The sequence below is a fragment of the Moschus berezovskii genome, chromosome 16, assembly GCF_049115385.1.
Source record: "Moschus berezovskii isolate FMDL1 chromosome 16, NW_MosBer_1.0, whole genome shotgun sequence".
In the NCBI taxonomy this organism is placed as follows: domain Eukaryota; kingdom Metazoa; phylum Chordata; class Mammalia; order Artiodactyla; family Moschidae; genus Moschus; species Moschus berezovskii.
The window spans coordinates 53,175,587-53,195,357 of NC_142475.1; the positions used below are offsets into that span (position 1 = coordinate 53,175,587).

The 19,771-nt window shown below is 60.4% G+C and overlaps 1 protein-coding gene across 1 annotated transcript; it reads right to left on the minus strand.

Annotated features, from left to right (window-relative positions):
- Positions 1–14,591: 14,591 nt before the first annotated feature.
- C16H8orf90 (chromosome 16 C8orf90 homolog) lies at positions 14,592–19,538 on the minus strand. Its single transcript, XM_055399007.2, has 2 exons — positions 19,437–19,538; positions 14,592–15,107 (listed from the first exon to the last, which is right to left on the minus strand). Exons 1-2 carry the CDS (start codon positions 19,501–19,503, stop codon positions 14,632–14,634), a joined length of 543 nt encoding a protein of 180 aa, XP_055254982.1. The 5' UTR covers positions 19,504–19,538; the 3' UTR covers positions 14,592–14,631.
- Positions 19,539–19,771: the final 233 nt, after the last annotated feature.

Here is a 19,771-nt window from a genome sequence, read left to right on the forward strand (position 1 = left end):
GGGCTCCCCTAGGACTGTGGGTGCGTTTCCCCCCTGCGGCGCCCCCTCCCCGAGGCCTGCTCTCTCCTCCCAGTGAGCCCCTCTCAATCCTCTGCCTGTCCACAGATCCTGACGCCCTGGTCTGTCCCTCCCAGTGGGTCCCACCAGGCCCAGGTCACCAGCAGGGCTGCTGGGAGAGGGCTGCAGCCTCCACGACAAAAGTACCTGGAGGGGCCCCCAGCTCGAGGCTGGGACTCTGTCGGACGCCTGCACCGCGCCTGCCCTGAGGAACCCCAGCGGCTGCCATCTGCCTCCCCCACGCCCTCCAGGGGCCTGGTCACTCCCTCTCAATAGCATCCTATCACAGGCCAGGGCCTCTTTGCCTCCACTCTTCCTTTCGCACTGCTCTGTGGCCCATGAGAAGCCAGAAGATCCTCTAAGAATATCCACCCAAAGCCACCGGGACCCCCATCCCGCTCATAGGAAAACCTAGGTCCCTGGCGTGGCCAAGACCTCCCTTGATCTTCCCCCAAGTCCCCATCCCTCAGTCCAGCCCTAAGACGCCTCCTCTCACCGAACACACCAAATCATTCCCACCCCAGGACCCAGGCTGCTCCCTGACGGAAGGCTGTTCCTGCACCTTCCCGAGACTGCCTCTGACACACAGCTTCCACCCCAGCACTCCCCTCCCAGCCGTGCAGGTCACCCTCTTTACCACCTGGGCTCATCTCCAAGCCTCCAGCCCCCACTCGGCCTTAACTGAAACCCTGCCTGGGCCACAGGATACTCGCGCAGCTGCCGACAAGAGGCCTCTTGGTCGTCACCCTGCTTTCGCAGCTTACCTGGTGCTGTGCCACGTGCAGAGAGCAGGGGTGAGTAACTGCCAGGAGCACTGGACACACCTGGTTCCCTGGCTGAAATCGAATAGTACCACGAGAAGCCCTAAGCCCCACTGTGGTCCTTGGGGCCTGCCGGTTCCCCGAGGCTAGCCCTGCAGCCCCTCTGGCCCCCTACTCGTGCTTGGCACAGGGAAGACACACACCCATCCATGGGACAGAGGTTCTCAGCCACCCAGAAGCTGTCTCCCTTCGCCCCTGCTGCCCCTCACCCCTGCTCGTTCAGCGCCCCTTTCCCTCTGGGCATCCAACCTGGCCCCCCGTCAGCAGGACATGGTGATGAGAGGGCAGTGCTCAGGACAGTGCCCAGGAAGCCAGCTCTGGATGGGACAGCCACCCTGAGAAATGGGGCCTGCAAGGCCTGAGCTACAAGCCAGGTGCAGGACTCGGAGGGCCCTGGGGGTCTGAGAGAGCAAGCACGAAGAGGCACCATATGGCCCCAACAAGTTGGGTGGCCAGCCTGGGCACCCCCAGATAGGTCAGCTCCCACTCTGAGCCTCAGTTTCCTCCTCTTGAAAACAGACCACTGGGGCCCATCTCCTAACGTTTGCTGGAAGATTCTTCTTCCCAGTGATGACTGGGCCATTTTTAGAACCTCTACCTACGCCGGCACTTTACAAACACTTGGACTTGGGAGAAGACCTCGCAGAGGATATAACTACCCCGTGTTCTCAATGAGAGGACACATAGTGGGAGGTCGCAACCCCCAGGGCCACTGGGCTTCGTGGGTGGAGTCGGGTCTGCGCCCGTGTCCCCTGATGCTGCGGCCTTGCCCCGGGCTGTTCCTATCCCCAGCAATTCTGTCCTCTGTGGTCACCAGGACCCAGGCCCAGGAGGGCCCTCAGAGGGTCACGGAGCCGGGGCTGACATCAGGATGCTGAGGCCGCACTTGGGGATGGCAATCAGGGCTGTGTTCTCCCAGGGAAGAGGCAACTGGCCAAGCTTGTAACTCAAAACAGAGGCCCAGGGCTGTTCCCGAGACCACCACAGTGGTGCCTCCCACCCCTCACAGAGCGCCTGCACAGACGGCTGCTTACGGCTGAAAGGAGAGCCCTGAGCCTTAGGGAAGCTGACTTGGCTGCCCTCCGCAGGGCCTGGCTGCAGGTGTGTGGCCCTGGAGACGCCCGTCGCTGGAGCAGGACTTGGCGCTGCTCCTCCGATCCGTGCCCAAACATCAGCCACTTTGCCTGTCACTGCTTTTGCACCATCTGTGCAAACACCAACACAGAAGAGGCAAACAACAGCATCTGAGTGTTACCGTGAAGGCGGCTTTGACCTTGTGGCTCCCCTGACAGCATCTTGGGGGCCCCACTCAGGGTTCCACGGACCCCCACTTTCAGAACTGGGGCGCTAAGGCGGAAGCCCCAGGAGGGCAGGGAGACTGTTTGTCCTCCTGGAACAGCGCCTGGCTCACAGGCTGGGCTCATGGAGTGAATTATCAGCCCACCGCACACACGAAGCCCAGAAATAACGGCGCGGGGCCCCACTGCGCACCAGCCTGGGTCAGGTCTCCGGGCTCCCTCGGGCACTCGCCCAGCCCGGCCCTGTGCTCAAAGGCTGCTTCCCCAGCACCTTCCTGCCCCCAGGCTCGGTGGCAACGTTGCATCTCTGTGTCTTCAAAGAGTAGTAGCTGCCCCCTCACCCTGGCAGCCCCCATCGCCACCCAGGAGCATCTGCCTGTGTGTCCCCCAGGGACCTAGGCTCCTGGAAGGCGGGTCAGCCTCTCGTCCATGGTGTGTCGCCAGGACCCAGAACCCATCGGCTCTCAGCAGGTCTCAGTGAACGCCCACGGAAGGCCCAAGCCCACCACCCTGCACTAGGTTAGACTCCGGCCTGCCTGGACAGGACAGTTTGACCCCGGGCCGGCCGCCCCAGTGCTCCTGGGCTCAGTTCTTCATGGGCCTGGCTGACCTGAGAGGGACCCAGCCTTGAGGCTGCACCAGCTTGCTCATGCATTCAGAAAACTTATGATAAAACTCTCCTGCCTTCCAGGCTAAGAGCCTGGAGCCAGAACTACAAATGGACAACAGCCATTGTCCCTTCAAGGGTCCAGGGACCCATGAGGACAGACTGAAGCAAGCAGTGCGCCCTGGATTCCCAGCCCGGTCAACCCGCAGGGCCGGGAGGAGAGCGGGTTTGGAGAAGGCAGAGGTGAGCAGGTGATGAGCTCAGTGTGGGATTCACGGACCCAAGAGGAGGAGGTCTTTGAGGTGGGAACAAGGCCCCTCGCCTGTCAGCACTGAGGACAGATCGAGGGAGGGAGAAGGAGAAGGAGGGGACTTCCTGAAGCCTTAAGCCTCCCCCTGAAACACCAGCAAAGGGAGCGCGTCGTTGGTGTCTAAGGGCTCAGTCAGTGAATCAGTGAACACGCTCTGTGTTCCGAGCTTGTCTGGGATCAGGGCTCAGACCACGATCAAGGTCAAAGCTCAGTTAGTGCCCAGGATGTGGACTCAGCCTGAGATCACGGTGGGCGTTCAATGTGTGGCTGGGATCAGGACTAAGCCTGTGGTCGGGGAGCAGGGCTCAGTGTGTGGCTCAGTGTTCAGCCAGGGATCAGCGCTCATTCTCTGCCCGGGTCAGGGCTCGGAAGTGAAGTTCGGCGCAGTACCGAATCCCTGCCCAGCTCTGGTGTCTGTGAGCCGTCACAGCCATGTCTGCGAAGGGGGGAATCCGCAGAGCCTGGCTGTCGCTTCTCACAGAAAACCACACTTGTTTTGCCTGATTTTTTTTTTCTCCCTTCCCCTACCCTCAGCCCAGCCAGGCAGCAGAGGAAGGTGTAATTAAAAATCAGGTTTGTTAACACGAACACGACGTACATAATATTTAAAACATCCAAGAGCCTTTAACTCGCTACCGACATGCATTTGCTCATTAAGCAGGAATTTTTTTTTATGGCGACAACACTGCAAATAGCTCTTATTCAAATGCTCACAACACCATCTGGTCCTTCGCTGAGACTCCCAAGCGTTGCGGAGGCGGCCCCACACGCCTGGAGACCTGGAGATTCCCAGCAGGGATGGTGGCAGGACCGGCTCTGCCACCCAGCTCCCCGAGTTCTCTGGGGCCCCAGTCGGCAGTCTCAGGTTCCCTCCTCTCTTGGTTCTGCACCACCCTCGTCTCACAGAGGCTCGGCGGCCAGGAGACCCTCGCCCAGATGGCGCAGCTAGTAAGGGACACGGCTGCGTGTGAGCCTGAGTCTCTCTGAGGCCGGGGCTGCATGCGGGAGGCAGGAGGTGAAGAAGGAGCCGGGCCGCCCCAGCAGCACGTGGACCAGGAGGAGGGGAGGATCAAGGCGGAGAAGCTGGGCCATCATCGGCAGGCTGCAAGGCATTTAAGAAGGGACACGACCGCCTGGGGCCTGAGGCCACTTGACCGTGAGCTGACTGTCCACACCGGGTGCCCCAGCATGGAGAGGGCTCCCGGGCCTCTGGAGCGGCCCTCAGGGTCTGGGACCTGGGCCATGCCTGGCGGGCTCTCCTGGGCGCCCAGGCAGGAGGTTTTGCGCTCTCATCCTACCTGCCGGCTCTCTGGCTCCAGAATGGCTGGGGCCAGGGCCCCATTGCCAGGAGAGCGGAGCGTTGCAGGGCCCGCTCGGGGCCACCCGCGTCCCAGCATGCCAGCTGGAGGAGGAGCGGGGAGCCAGGCAAAACCAGCCCAGGCAGGGGCATGGCTGGCTGCCCGCCCTCTCACCCTTGGGGCCAGCCCCTGCAGCCCTCCTCAGCCCGCTCCCTCCTCCCTCTGCCCTGCCCAGCCCGCCCCTCCACCCTCCATCAGCCACTAGGCGAGCTCCCGGCTCCAGGCCCCGGACTTACAGACTGAGAGTGAGAGTCACTCCCAACCTTGCCCCCAGGACTCGGCCTTCAGGTGGTGTCCGGGAGGGTGCAGACCGCCGCCTCCCCGCCCACACCCACAGCAGACATCCTCAAGCCACCAGGGCACGCGCCTGGCTGCGCTGAGCACTCGCTTCAGGATCTCGACACGTCCGCAGAGCAGGCCTGCACCCATGGGCGGCATTAGCCGCAGTGAGGAACCTGCCTGCAATCCCCCCAGGGACGGGGCAGGGGTCAGCTTTGAGGGCAGAGGGTGGGGCTCAGACCTGGGCCTGAGGTTCTAGTCCAATGCAGGAAACCTCAGAGCATTTGCTTCAGCGCCATGCACGCGGACACGCAGCACTCAGCCTTGCCAGAAACAGACAGCCATGGCAGAGCAGATCGCTCAGAGTGACAACAGTCCCGGGGATGCCAACCTGAACTTCAGGAGGATCCATGGAGGCTTCCTGGAGGAGGTGTGCAAAGTAAGCGAGTGTGACGGGGAGACCACCTGTGCCAGAGAGGTGGACAGGACAGAGGTGCCGGGTGCCCAGTGGGGGGTGTGGGGGTGAGAGACGAGTCACCGACCCCCCAGGGCCATCGGCAGACAGGGCCCAGGAGGACAGCAGTTTGCCCTTTGCCTTTGAGCCTCTGTGGGCTCCGAGTTGCTCACCCAGGAGCACAGGCTCAGAGGGGGGAAGACAGACCTGGGTGGGGTTGGTGAAAGGTTCCAGCCAGGGGGAAAGGGGGAGACGGGGGAGGGGAGGATGCAGGAAGGGGGAGGGGAGGATGCAGGAAGGGCCACAGAGCCTGTGTCCTGGCCCCCAGCCCCCAGGCCCTCCAAGCAGCAACTTCCATACCTTCAATGGGGCCTTGTGGACACAGTCCCAGCTGGGCTGGTTCTCAGCTCGGGAGCCTCAGGAGAGCCCTTTAAGCCCTCACAGCCTCAGTGTCCTCATCGATAAAATGGGCCTAAAATCACAGAGCTCAGAGAGCTGGGGTGTGGAGGGAGTAGGGGGGCTTCAGGAACTTTGAAGACCATTGTGTTATTTGTGTACAACAACCACAGACACACTAAGACAAAGGCCCACATTCGCACGGATGCACGTGCACACACGCGTGCATGAGCACGCTCACGGGCCCACATCCGCACACCCACACACGGGCACAGACACGCAGGCACACGCGCGTTCAGCCTGTGCCCACCTGTTCTCACGCCCCAGTCTTCACAGGTGTGGCCTCAGGCAGGATTAACAAACAGCAGACACCGTACCCTGCTGCTGCTGCTGCTAAGTCACTTCAGTCGTGTCCGACTCTGTGTGACCCCATAGATGGAAGCCCACCAGGCTCCCCCGTCCCTGGGATTCTCCAGGCAAGAACACTGGAGTGGGTTGCCATTTCCTTCTCCAATGTGTGAAAGTGGAAAGTGAAAAGTGAAAGTGAAGTCGCTCAGTCGTGTCCGACCCTTAGCGACCCCACGGACTGCAGCCTACCAGGCTCCTCCATCCATGGGATTTTCTAGGCAATAGTACTGGAGTGGCTTGCCATTGCCTTCTCCGACACCGTACCCTACTTATAAGAAAATACCGATCAAATACTCCAGTTAAATAAGCTGATGTCAGGCCCAATAAAAATGAAAAAGCAGAAACAACGTTCAACACGTGAGACAAGCAGAAAGCCCTCGGTGCATCCCCTGGGTGCTGGGAGTGAGCCCCTGGAGCCTGTAGCTGAGGCCCACCCCTCACCTCCCAGTAGCAAACCCGGAACAGGCCGGGCCTGGCGGGCAGGCTCCGGGCTGGGCCCGGGGGGTCGGCCAGCAGGGGTCTCCCTCCTCTGCTCCCTCCCCAAGCAAGAAGTGGCAGTTTTTAGAAAGTGTCAACTTATTCCCAGCTGTTGTTGCCAAAAAGGGAAAAAAAAGAAAAAACTCTCCTTGGTTTCAAGGAGACTCACAACAACTTCAAGAAAACCACGTGAACGTGATGGGTGCGTTCGTTCCTCTGAGTATCCAGCAGAGGCCAGAGGCCCACGTTTGTCGCACGCGGTTTGGAGCCGCTGGAAGGGGGCCGGGCGGGCCGGGGCCCTCGTCGGGGCCTGGTGTTGTTCCCCCAGGGCCAACGCCAGGCTTCCTGGAAGGCAGCGTCTTTTCTCCCTCCTTATTCCCGGGAATAATGGCTCTTGACATAAACGACTCCCGCTAGCAATTAGTGGTGATTAATGTAGAACTCGCTGCAGAAGTGGAGGAAGTTCGCCTGGAGGGGGCGGGCAAAGCTGGCATATTCACGGCTTTGTGACAAACGCGCGTGGAACGGGAGGCGGGTGCTCCTGGGGGCGTCCTCCAGCACTCTCGGGCCTGGGAACCAGCGGAGGCCAGTGTGGCCAGGGACTGATGACCGGGCTGGGGTCAGAGGACGCAGGCCCCTTCCAGGGACGCTCGCCCACCACAGACCCAGGTGCCTGGGGCTCCAGACGGGAGCCCTCAACGGCCAGGGGAGACCAGCCGTCCTGCGGCCGGAGCGCGGCTAAGCTCGGGCGCACACCCACGCTTTCCTTCAGCTACAAGCTGACCCCACCCGGTGTACCCATCCCTCTGTCCCACGGAAGAGGAGACCAGGGCCAGAGAGGCGAGCGAGCTTGGCCACGGCTCAGGGCCATCAGAGCAAGCACGGACACCGAACCAGGAACCTGCTGGGCGCTCTGCCCGCCATGGCGGCAGAGCGGAGTCTCCCAAGCTGGGAGAGTGGGGGACGACGGGACTGGCCTGGGCTGGGGCTGGGACGCTCTGGGGCGGGCCCTGCCCTCTCTCCTTGGGCCACAGGAGCCGGCAGAATGACCTGAGCCTGAATGACAGAACACCCTGCAAACTTCCGGCCCCCCTGCCCTCATTAACACCACCCCCCCCTCGCCCTGGCCTGTCCCCAGGATCCCCATTAACTCCATCATGGTGGAGGAGAAGGGATGCTGGCGGTCAGCTCCTCTTTTTAATTTAATTTCAGGGCTCGTTAGCGTTCAATAATTAAAGGCCATGAGAACACTCAACACCCCGGCAACAGCCCAGCACTGGGGCCTCAAATGGGCCTCAGCAGCTCCTGCTGGAGACAGTCCCTGCCCCACAGAGAAAAACCAGCCTCAGGCCAAGTGACAGAGTGCCCATTTCACAGATGAGAAGCCTGAGGACGGACCAAGCCAAGGGACTTCAAGTGCTCCAAGTGCACGCTTCCTCGGCCATTCAAACATCTCAGCCATCACCAGGCTGGTCCTCCTGCCACGCTGAGCCTGGGTCCCCAACACACCCATCTGTCTGAGGCCTCCAACGAGCTGAGCCCGCCACCACCACTGGAGTCTCCCAGGCTCCCCAGACGGCCTCCTCTCCAGCCTCCCCATCCCAGAGGATAGAAGCTCCAGCTTTCCTGCTGCCCCCGGCCAAACCCTGGGCCTCCCTGACACCTCTCCTTCTCTAACCTTCAGGAAATCGCACTGAAGCCGCACCCCTCTCCCAGGTTCCTCTCGGATTTCCAGCACAACTCATCTGGATTGTTGCAATTGCCTCTAGCTCTTGTGGACTTCCCTGGTGCTTCAGATGATAAAGAACCCACCTGAAATGCTGGAGACCTGGGTTTGATACCGGAGTCGGGAAGATCCCCTGGAGGAGGGCATGGCAACCCACTCCAGTGTTCTTGCCTGGAGAATGCCATGGACGGGGGCCTGGTGGGCTACAGAATATGGGGTCGCAAAGAGACACGACTGGGCAACTAACACTTCCACTTTTTAGTGCCTCTGTGGAACCCGCACCCAAAGCTATTTTCAACCCATTGCAGCAAAGTGATCCTTCTAGACCAGTGCTTCTCAAACCTTCTTTCATTTTCTGCCCCTCAGCACCTAAGGAGTCTTTCTAGACATGTCTTCCTAGTTTGCCCCCCATGACATTTTAAGACCACAGATGAACTGTGCATCTCTGTGTGAGTACTTCATGCCTAGTATGTATGTGCTTCAAACATAACAAATAAGATTTCTTCACTGAAATCTTAAGAACCAGAGTTAAGAACCGCCCCCCAGGAACCAGATTTTCCCCTTGGGGGTGAAATCAACACCACCCCTATGAATGCATACTTTAAAGAATTAATGAGATGCTGCCATTGCTCTGCTCCAAGCCCACCCACCGTGGAACGAGCCAAAGTTCTGCTAATTCGGTCCTGACCCCACACAAGAGGCCAGCATCCTTCACCTCCTGGGCTCCCCTCCTCAGAGTCTGCCCCCCACCCTCCTTCCCTGGGGGCTTTGATCAAAACCCTCTCTGGTGCCTTCCTCCCTCACCTGCCTGAAACCCCTCAAGCCTCTCAGCAGCCCTGGATGGCAGCAGTCCCTGGGGCCTGCAACCCCACACCCAGGGCAGGTCGCAGAGCAGAGAGACCATCTGAAAAGGAGCGACAACAGCTCAGCAACTCCATGGAAAGCAGCAGAAGGCACCTGAGGACAGGCCGGGAGGACAGCTGGCTCTGCAGGAGGACAGAGGACAGGGAGAGCGGCCCACGCCCTTCTCCTGCCACGGGCCCCGCAGAACCTGACTCCACGAGGCCTCTTCACAGCTCCCTCCTCTCGTTCTACAGCGTCTGGGGCCGGTGACCTGGGCAGTCACACTCCAGGGCCGGTTTAACGCTCTGCTATCATCATCCTGCCATTTTCCTGATTTTGAACAAGGGCCCCTGTCCCATCTGGCTCTGGGCCTGCACAGTCTCGCCCGCAGAGGCTGTATCAGTCGGGAGGTGCTAGACCGTGCCGCGGGAGGAAACACCCTTTGAATCTCAGGAGCTGGGGCAATGATGGGCGATTCTCACTCTTACTACAGGCGCCTCCAGGACGCATGACGGTGGAGGGGGCACTGTCTCCAGGGCCACGGATCACAGGGCAGAGGAAGGAAAGACTCCTGAGGGTCTTGTCCCAGCAGGAAGTCCTCTGGCCCCGAAGAGACGCATGTCACAGTGACCAGGACTCGCTGGCCAGCACTAGCCGCAGGCCTCACCTAAACACAGGGGGCTGAAGGAGCAGCCCCCATGCAGGGAGATTCCAGAGGCAGGATCAGGACACCCTGGGTGTCCCTGCGCTCGTCCAGCCCACAGCCCCGCTCCTGAGCCAGGGCCGAGGCGGTGGCCCTGACCTGGGCTGGGAGCTCCCTCCAGACCCCATCCGGCCTCCCTCATTGTCATTCCAGGCTGAGCACAGGCCGCATCTTAGGGGGAGGGACGAAAAGTGGTCCTCGCAGCAACTCAATTAATCCTCCATCGGAAATTCTAACACGATCAATTTGGGGAGCCGGCCGACATTGTAACACAGTAATTAGGAACAAGTTTCAACTCCCGGCTTCCTTTGAAGATTGTAATTGCAATTAATTAAACATTCTCACTGTTCCTCAGAGTCTGTTCCCGAGGAAACTGGAGCAGAGGCAAGGGGTGGAGGGGCCTTGACCCCTGTTCCCAGCAGTGCAGGCATCAAATGGGAGCCGTCTCCTTGGAACATGGAAGGACGTGGCGTCTCCTGTCTCCCTGGGAATGCTGTGTTGGCTAGGAGGTTAGAGGGAACCTGCCTCGGGTTCTGAGCTAACACCCCGACTCCTGTCCTCCCCCGGGGACCCCAGGATGCCCAGCTTCCCTGCTCAGCAAGCTGAGAGCCCCCAGTCACATTCATAACATTCAGAGCAGCCCCCACAAACAGGTTCTAGGGACAGAGGTCCTGCGGGACCACTGACAGGTCGCAGCCTGCGCTGAGTACTGCTGCACCAGCGGTGGTGTGAATGACCTGGCGAGGCTGCCAGTGCCCCGAGGGAGGGATGTGGAGAGGAGGTGTGCACTGGGCTCCAGGGTGGAGAAGCAGGACAGAGGAGCAGCAGCCACCCTGGGTTACGACAAGGGGACGAGGCTAGCTGCCAGAGAGCGGACAGTCCCAGCAGAAACAGCTGGCCCTCTGAGGCTGCCACTGCATGCCAGGCCGACCCAGGGGCCCGAACAATGAGCTCCCCCACCTCCACCCAGTGTCCCACCCAGAAGCACTGTGACCATGCTCCCACCTGCCACTGAGGGCCTGAGACTCTGGATAAGTGCTGACCCAGGGCTGCAGCGCCGGTGCATAGAGGGCCCCACTTTCGAGCAGAGGGACGCTGTCTCCCGGAGCCTGGGAGGCAGCCACTGCCCACGCCAGCAAGTACCAGGCCCCAAGGTCACAGCACTCAGCCCCTGACACAACACCCGCGATATTCAGTGCAGAACACCAGGCTTGCTTCTGAGAATACGGCAGAATCTTCTGGCAAGTCAGAGGGGGTGAAAGGGTCTGCAACATTCAAAAGAAGGTGTTTCTCTCCAATTTTCAAAAATAATTGGAAGCATCATTTTTAAGATTTTATCCCCTCAGCCTAAGACTCGAAAGCCAGCCCAGGATAAAACAGCGAGACCAGAGGGCAGAGGCACCCCACCTGGGAGGTCATGCCCGAGGAAAGCTAGGGCAGAGGGGCTCAGGTGGGCTTTGAGCATCCTAGCAACCAGAGCAAAAAGGCCAGGTGAGGGCTCCACAGCACAGTCTGTACAGAGGGCAGCAGGAGACTCTGCGTCCCCGGAGGGGGCTGCCCAGACACTCATCCAAGGGACAATGAGCAGAGGTCCTGACGCCTCCCAACTCCCCCACCCACAGGTTTCTTGATGCAGGAAGTCTTCCCATCCCTGAATGCCCCCCCCCCCCCCACTGCGTGGGTGGTCAGGAGACAAATTAGATGATCAGCCTTGCTTCACAGGAAAGAGTAGAGGTCCCGCTGTGGCCATTTCTGACCCAAGCTTTTCTCCAGTAACAGCATACTTAATTGGAAGAGAAAACATGTAATTTAGCAAAACAAAAAAAAGTCAGCCCAGGGGCCACACCCCAGGGCTCACACCTCCTGGCTGTGATGGACATAGGAGTCACCTCCTCAGCATCCCTTCCATTCCCCTCAAGCAGACCCCCCATACTGTTCCTGGCCGTATTCTTAGAGTCCAGTCAGGGTAACTCCACTCCCTGGTCATAGGGGTTGGTTCAGGAAACACATGCCTAGGTCAGTCAGTACAGGATACTCTCTGATTTGGGACTAGACACGCGACCCTACTGGACCCATAGGCCATTCAGGGAAGCTTCTAGGGGCTTGAGATGGATCCATTCTTCCATGAGAGCTCTGGGACGCCAGTGGCCTCTCTCCTCGTCAGTGGCCAGGGAGGCTGAAAAGTCAGGAGGCGCATCAGGCATGCTGCCATCATTAAGGAAGCTAGTCTGAGGGCTAGATCCAACCTTGAGCTCCTGGGTCAAACCTTACCTGAATCTCAGTTTATTTCTGGATCTTCCAGTTACATGAACCATTCTTTTTAACTTTCTGCCATTTAAGCCTGTTGAAGCCAGGCCTTTTGTGGCTATAATGTGGAGTTCTAATAATATGCTGGCTTATGCTCTTGAGCACGTTCCTTCCCCTCTCTAGGCCCCAGGGCCCTCTTCCACCCACTGACCTCATGGAACCACAGGGAGGATGAAAAGATGCAGTAAACATGAAAGGGCTTTGGGACCCTAGAGTCTTGTGGGGAGGACTCTAGAGTCTTCCCCATAAGGGGACGGCGATTCACCAGTGAGAGTCCCTTCTTGCTCATTGTGTTCTGGCCTTGCACCCCCTGCTTCCAGTCCTGTGACCTTTGAAGCTTTTATTTTTAATTGCTCAGCCTTCGCACAGTCTGTCCGCTCTGCCTGGAGCCCCCTCCCCAAATGTTCAAGTGACGGGTTCTCCTCACTCTTCCAATCTCAAATGTCACCTCCTCCAAGAGGCCCTCATGACCACTTTGTTTGAAATGGGGCCTGTCCTTACTCCTTTTCTTCATCGTACTTACTGCTGTTTTTATTTTTTTAATCACGTTTGTTTCTTTAGTAGATTACTTATTTGGTTACTTAGCTTTCCCCCCTAGGTCAGTACTTCTCAAACTAGAGGTGGGAAAGGGCCACGTTTTTATTTCCAACACGTCATAGACGAATATTCCATGTGTGCATGCCAAGTCACTCAATGGTGTCTGACTCTTTGCGACTCCATGGACTATAGCCCACCAGGCTCCTCTGTCCATGGGATTCTCCAGGCAAGAGTACTGGAGTGGGGTGCCATGTCCTCCTCCAGGGGACCTTCTGGACCCGGGGATTGAACCTGCATCTCCTGTGTCTCCTGCGTGGGCAGGCGGGTTCTTCACCACTAGTGCCACCTGGGAAGCCCCAATACTTCCATAAACTACATTAAAAATACATTGCTAGAAAAATTTCTATTTAAGGAATATACTAAACATAAACTCCAAATTCTTATCACACTTTACAGTTATAAAGCTACTCTGGCACCTTATAAAAGTTTCTAAACAGTTCCTCCCCATGTATGCTGTTTTTGGGTGAAGTGCAGGCTGGTCCCCACAGCACAAGAGAGGCAGAGCTTAAACACTGGCTTCCCCGGCCCGCAGGCGGGATGGCGGTGCAGCAGTCCCCACGCAGTCTCCCAGGGTCCCCAGAGGGACTTCCGCCCGCCTGCAGGCCTACCTAGCAGCACAGCACGCCCCTCACTGGCTTCCTTCCCTTCCCTGTCTCACCTCCTCACTCCCCTACCTACGGGTCCAAGGGTCACCGCCCGCACCAGGCACCTGCACCCAAATCCACGTTTAGGGCCTGCTTCTGGGGAACCCGAACAATTAGTATTCAACATAGGGATATTGACAGAATCCCTAACGTCATTTCTGTTACCCCGTCAGGAGTCACACACATGAGGATCGCGGTGTAACCACCATACGTCTCTAAAAATTGAAGAGACAGTCCACAAGTAGAAAGGAATCTGGAGCAGGGTCAGGGGTCTTAAAGGGGGAAGCTGAGGACCCCTCCTGCAGAGCCTGAGCCCCTGTCCTCCACAGCTGAGCATTTCTTGTCACTGGTTCTCCTGCACACACTTTGGAAAAACCATCTCTGCCCACCACCAGGACGCTATAAATAACTCCTGGATTAGAAGAAAGGGAAAAAAAAAGCTCCAATTCCATCTGTACTTGAGTAAGAAGGTGCCCTCCAGCCCCCTGCTTCCTGCACTGCCTGGGATCCAAGCCCCCAACAAGAGGAAGGCTGGGCCTTTGCCGGCAGGTGGGAGGAGAAGGTCACCTGGGTCCTGCGTCCAGCAGCTCTGCCCAGCACCAGGAGCCCATGATAGTCTGGCCTCTGCCAGAGCTTCTCACCTACAGAGGGAGACACCCAGGATGGAGGCCAGGTCACCGATGGCCTCAGCCGCTCGCTCAGCCCCATAAGAGGGGTGGGGGTGGGAGTGGGGAGCAGGAGGACCCTCTTCTCTGCAGAGCCAGTACAGAGGGCCGGCAGGAAAGCCCAGGACTGGACTCCCGGTGTGATGTCTGGGTCCTGGCACCTGGTTCCCCAACACATCCTACCCGCCCCTCCCCCGCCCCCGCTGCAACTGCTGTGTCCCTTCCCTCCCATTTCTCCATCCGTGCCCCACCCCCGACCCTGATGCGCCCCTGTCCTGGGAGACGGGACCCCTGCTGAACTTGCAGTCGCACGGGAACCAAATCGCAGCTGCTCCCGGGAGCGCAGGGACCCAGGGTCCTCACCTTCAGTGTGGGGGTGCCAAGGCCCACCAAGAGGCTGGGACCAGGGTCCCAGAGGGCCATTTACTGCCCCCCCCCACTATCCCGGGTCTTCTCCCCCCTACAGTCGCTCCAGGCCTGGCCAGCCCATCCCAGCTGCCACTCCAACTTCCCGCCTTGATTCATTATCCACTTGGGACAAAGTGGACATCCCACACCACCGCGGACCTGACCCCCGAGGATCTGGCTGGCACCAGACTCCCGCCCAGGTGTGTCTGCCTAGAGCCTTGGAGAAGGAGAAGCAGAGGCACTGTACGCTTTATTGACAATCTCGGGACCGCGCTAGCCCAGCCGGGGGGCGCCCCCGCCGGGCGAGGCGGCCTCAGGCCCCGGGAAGACGCTGCCCGCTGCAGCAGGCACCGGCGCCAGCAGCACCAGGCCGGGCCGGGGGCCGGCGCCCGCGTGCGGGTAGCTCAGCGCCAGCTGCTCCAGGCGCCTCTTGCGCAGCGCCGCCTGTGCCGTGCTGTGCAGGGGCCGCAGCAGCGCGGGGGGCGGCGCGCCCGGGCCGCGCAGCAGGAAGTCGAAGCCCGTGCGGTCGTGCGGGTCGTAGAAGAGCGGCCCGCGGGCCGGGTCGGGCCCCGGCGGCCAGGCGAACGGGAAGGGCAGCGTGAAGTCCTCGGTGAGCACGCGGATGGCGAAGTCGTTCTCCTTGCCCAGCGCGCGGTAGGCGCGCCCGATGCCGCGGAAGTGCGCCTCCCACAGCTGTGCGTCCCCACCGTAGATGTCCGGGAACTGGGGCTCCTGGGGCGCGGCGGGGCCTGCGGGCAGGGATGGAGGAGCGGCCAGGGATAAGCAACTCCCGCAGCCACCGCGCTGAGCCAGAGAGGCCAGGGGGGGCCACGTGGAGACAGAGAGGGAAGGGGTGCCGGAGAGGGAGACTAATTTCCAGGGACAGCGCTAAGGAGCCGTGAGAGGCAGAAAGGCCCAGAGGGGTGTGTTAGAATATAGCCACTACATACTATTTGGGCGGAAAGTTCCAGAAGGGGAGGAGTCTGGATAGCTTGGCGGGGACCACGCAGAGCCTGCTGTGGACTTGGGGTCGTCCCCAGAGAGCAGGGGTGACCTGATGACTCTTAGTGGAAAGTCCATCCTGGGCCTGGGCAGAGGATGACCGAGGGGGAGGGGGAGGGGGAACAGAGCCAGGTGAGGGTGAATTCGAAGGAGGACTCAGCAGGGCGAGCACGGAGGGGCCAGAGCTGGCCTTGTGTCAACAGATGGAGGGAGCGGGGAGCCCCGCCTGGGCACAGGGATCTGGGACCCAGGGGCCGACCAGCTTGACCATCTTCACCAGGGAGACGGATCTGGTTGGAAGCTGGGCTGGCGCTGTGTCTGTGGGACACCCCCCTTCTGCCTCTCTCTGGGAGCACATTCCAGGAGAAATGGGGACCTGTCTGATCGCTGACTCACACGTGGATTCCCAGGAGCGGGGGTCTGGTGAAATCCAGCGGTCCACTCTCAGATATCACATGTGTGTGGACGCAGCACTCTGCCCCTGGTTGGGGGCCTCTGCACCCGTGAGGCCCATCCATCCATAGCCCCAGGCAGCAGCCCAAGCCGCCACTCTAAGCCCACACACCTTCTGTGAGCTGCTAGGAGAGACCCTTCCCCCCGCCCCCTTCCTTCCTTCAGCAAAGTGCTTAGTTCTGGGGGTCCTGAACTCAGAGATGCAGCCATAGGCCCTCCTTGGGGATAGATAAGCCTCTGGGGATACAGGACCAACTGGGTAGCTCCTTGGAGACAAGGCAGGACTCGGGGGGAGGTCCTGGGAGGAGTCGATGGATGAACCCATACAAGGCTCTGACCGTGAGTTCTCAGGTCCTCCCGCACACCCCTGTGAGGGGCGACAGCACTCAGACTGTTTTCCTGGTGAGAATGCAGACCCAGAGAGACCCGCCCTGAACTGATGGCCACAGGAGCACTCCATGTGCCACACCCTCCTGCTCGGAGCCCCTGGACAATGACTCTCCTCCCCTTGTAAGTACCCTGGGGCATCTATGTATGCCAGGCTCTGCCACAGCTGTGCACAACACACACTCGGCTTCTCCCAGGCCAGGGACAGGAGCCAGCAGACCCGGGTCAGAGGTCCTTCCTTCGCCTGGGAGAGCCTGGTCTGGGTTCTGGATTCCCTGAGCCTCAGTTTCGCCATCTGAAAAATGAAAACAGTCGAGCCTGTTCTGCCATCCTTGTGGATGAGAAGGTCACGAACCTTTGTGACCCTCTTTGTCAGTGGGAAGTGCCTTTCTAGCTCAGCACCAAAGTGGTTGCTTCCAGAGCCACAGACCCAGGTAGGAGAGGCCGTGGACCGGCTCTGAGCAGGGTGTGAGGCCAGAGGGGCTGGCTCGGGGCCCACTGCACTCAGCACCTTGGACAGGTCCGAGGCAGCCTTGCAGGAGCCTCAGATTTGGGTGGGCAGAATGGCTGTGCCCCCACCCAGGGCAGCCTGTCCTGTCTACCAGGACACCTCCTCCCTGAAGGCCTCCAGGGTGAGTGGCCGGAGGCACAGCACTGCACCGGTGTCCACACCACTGACCTTAGCACCAGCAGGCAGGTGGGCTGTGGGGAGAGGCTTTGGGGTGTTGCTATGAGCCGGGGGTGAGGAGAGCTGTGGAGAAGGGGGGAGGGCCCCGGGAGGCAGGAGAGGACTGACCACCCCTGACCGGCATTTAGCCAGGTGGGTCTGGTGGCTGCGGAGCAGACAGGTGAGGGGTAAGGGCTGCCACGCAGACCACAAGGCGGCCAGGGCAGCAATCCAGGGGAGAGGGGCTGGGGCTCAGCGGAGAAGTGCTGGTTCTACATGTGTCTTGAAGGTGGAGCCCACAGGCTCTGCCGATGGAGGGGCTGGTGGGGGAAGGGAAGGGGAGCAAAGGGAGGACACGCGGTTTCTGGCCTGAGCCACTGGAGGAAAGGAAGCCCCATGTACTGAGAGGAGCAACTTGGGGCTAGGGGCTCAAGAATCTAATTCTGGACCAGTGATGCCTTCAGACAGACCGGGGAAGAGGTGCAGAGGAGAGTTAGCTGGAGTCTGGGCTTGAGGTGGGGCAGGTCCAGGCTGGAGACAGACAGACAGACTCCTGGGAGACGATGGCATTTAAAGCCACAGGGGAGCCCCTGGCGGTCCAGTAGCTAAGACCCATGCTCTCACTGCCGCAGAACTGGACATGATCATGAGAACAGAGAGGGAAGAAGCCTGAGAAGCCGGCCTGGCCCCCAGCTTCCCCAGGTCAGGGAGAGGAGGTGGAGCGACAGTGATGTGAGAGGAGAAGGGGAGCCTGGGGCCCTGAGAGTCAGCGGAACCCTGCGCTGCCCCTTCGCACACACTGCGTGTAAGTCTCTCAGTCGTGTCCGACTCTGTGCCACCCCATGGACCGTAGCCCGCCAGGCTCCTCTGTCCATGGGATTCTCCAGGCAAGAATACTGGAGTGGGTTGCCATGCCCTCCTCCAGGGGATCTTCCAAACCCAGCGATCAAACCCACGTCTCCTATGTCCCTGCATTGGCAGGCGGGTTCTTTACCACTAGCGCCACCTGGGAAGCCCCTGAGCTGCCGATGGGTCACGTCAAAGGGCACCTGAGAACTGACCTCGGGTTCAGCAGCGTGGAGGTCACCCCCGACCCTGACCAGAGCTGCTGTGGCCAAGTCCAGGAAGGAGGCACTGGGTCCACTGCGTTCCAGAGCAAACGGGAGGGAAAGACCAGGAGGCAGCACGTATAAATAACCTTTTCCTGAATTTTTGCTAAAAATGGGGAGCAGGGAAATAGGGCGGTAGCTGCAAGGGAAGTGGGGTCAGGAGACAGGATGTGTAGCTGCATGCTTTTATGTTGATGAGAAAGATCTGGTAAAGAGAAAATGTCAGAATGCAGGAGAGGAGGCTGGAGAGGTGCTGGAGTGATGGCCATGTGCAGGAGGCCAGGCTGGGCCTTGGCTGGGAGGGGGCGGTTCACGCAGGGAGCAGGCGGGGGAGCACGGGGCCCATGGGCCCAGCTGCAGGTGGGCGGCCGCCATGCCCGCAGCCTGTGGGGGTCCTGTTTCTCCGTGAGAGAGGGCGCAAGGCTGGCAGCTGAGTGTGCAGAGGGAGAGGAGGGTGGGCCCTGGGAGCAGGGGTGCGAGGCGGTTGCTGGGAGAGGGGAGGGGCTGGACGAGAGGAGGGATGCCGTGGGACCCTGGCACGGAGTCCCCCCTGCAGCTCGCAGCCAGGAATGTAACGGGAGCATCAGCCTGGTTGAGTTGATCCCCGGCAAGGTGCCCGCAAGGACTAGGCAGAGAGCTGGGGCGGAGGGGTGCCGTCAGATGAGAGAGGGCCCAGGGCAGGAGGGTGTGGTGCGGGTGTGATGATCACTGCAGAGCTGGATGGGGGCGTGAGGGGGCAGGACAGGGCGGGGAGGAGGCAGGAAGCAGGCTGCAAACAGTGGACTAAGGTTCTGCCCACAGTGCTGGAGTCCTGGTCCCAGATTGGGGTCAGCGCCGGGCTGCAGTCTGGATGCTGGTAAGGCATGACCACCGCATGGGTGGCTGGGGACACGTTTCTCAGAGAGGCATCTGGGGGACTGAGGGGCCAGCAGAAGGGAGAGATCGGCCATGCGATGGCAGCAGAGGTGGAGAGACGGTCAGCGTCCAGGCCCCAAAATCCACGGGGTGGGGGGGATAAGAGCCCTCCCCGTATGGGTGTGTGTCTGCTTTTGTTACTGCTGACCACGTGGCATGTGGGGTCTAGTTCCCTGACCAAGGATAGGACCCACGCCCCCTGCATTGGGAGCACGGACTCTTAACCACTGGTCCACCAGGGAAGTCCCAGAGTTTGTACTTCTGAGGACCTGGGACGAGCCCTGGGCTTTTAGGGAGGTGGGGGGAGGGGGCCAGAGAATGAATAGGAAGGGCTCTGAGGAGTGAGGAGGGCCCTGGCCCGCGCCCCGGCTCAGGGTCCATGGGCTGCAGGGCCCCGGGGTCCCCACCCTACCCTGCCCTGCTGTGTGATCCTGGGGAACCCCCCAGGGAGAGGTGGGGGTGCTGCCTTCTCTCCCACGTTCGCAGAACCCAGCTGCCACGAGCGCCCCGTTCTCCTCCATCCCGACCCCCTCCGCGTGTCTCACCTGGAGTGGCTACAGGACACGGGGGCAGACCTGCCGGGCTGGGGTCCCCGGAACAGGGGGAAGCCATGTCAGCAGCCTGAGGTCAGGCTTGTTTACCTGGCTGCCCAGGAGACTGGGGGAGGGGCCTTCTGGGAAGGAGAGAACCTTGCATTTAAAGGGACCCCACCTGAAAGTGCCCTGGGGCTGGGGGGAGGGTCAGCAGGCACGGGGGCCTCTCCCCTGACCCCCCACGGCTCACCTGGCCCTTCTCAGGAGCCGTGGGGACCCCACCCTGGTGCTCGGAGACCTCCGTCCTCACCCCAGTGACCTGCCCGGGCTAACCCCTCCCTGCTGGC

Excerpts from the sequence above, each read along its gene's own strand:
- C16H8orf90 (XM_055399007.2), bottom strand. The coding sequence starts at position 19,503 with ATGGCTTCCCCCTGTTCCGGGGACCCCAGCCCGGCAGGTCTGCCCCCG. Across the intron at positions 15,108-19,436 it reads GTGTCCTGTAGCCACTCCAG|GCCCCGCCGCGCCCCAGGAG; the intron begins GTGAGACACGCG and ends CCCTGCCCGCAG.